Genomic DNA, 286 nt, shown 5'->3' with positions numbered 1-286 from the left:
GCCTGCCCCAGAGGAGGAGCAGAGATTTCCGCGTGGTGGTGCTCGGCTCGGCCGGCGTGGGCAAGAGCGCGCTGGTGCAGAGGTGGGTGCGCGGCAACTTCCGTGAGGCGTACCTGCCGACCATCGAAGATACCTACCGCCAGGCGCTGGGCTGCAGCCACAAGGCGGGCGCACTGCACATCACCGACACCACCGGCGGCCGCCGCTACCGGGGCCTGCAGCGCCTCGCCATTGCCAGGGGTCACGCCTTCATCCTGGTCTACTCCGTCACCAAGAAGCAAACCCT

The 286-nt window shown here is 68.2% G+C and overlaps 1 protein-coding gene across 1 annotated transcript; it reads left to right on the top strand.

Moving 5' to 3' along the window:
• Positions 1–5: 5 nt before the first annotated feature.
• Positions 6–281, top strand: LOC112391996 (GTP-binding protein Di-Ras3-like; the record flags this gene model as incomplete). The annotated part of the gene is made up of 1 exon (XM_024733549.1): positions 6–281. A coding segment is annotated over one exon (276 nt), but the record flags the coding sequence as incomplete, so codon positions are not given.
• Between the last annotated feature and the right edge of the window lie 5 nt (positions 282–286).

The sequence above is a fragment of the Neophocaena asiaeorientalis genome, unplaced genomic scaffold, assembly GCF_003031525.2.
Source record: "Neophocaena asiaeorientalis asiaeorientalis breed wild unplaced genomic scaffold, Neophocaena_asiaeorientalis_V1.1 C47232796, whole genome shotgun sequence".
Classification (NCBI taxonomy): Eukaryota; Metazoa; Chordata; class Mammalia; order Artiodactyla; family Phocoenidae; genus Neophocaena; species Neophocaena asiaeorientalis.
The sequence above is the reverse complement of the archived record's forward strand: the minus strand, read 5'-3'. Positions and strand labels throughout refer to the sequence as shown.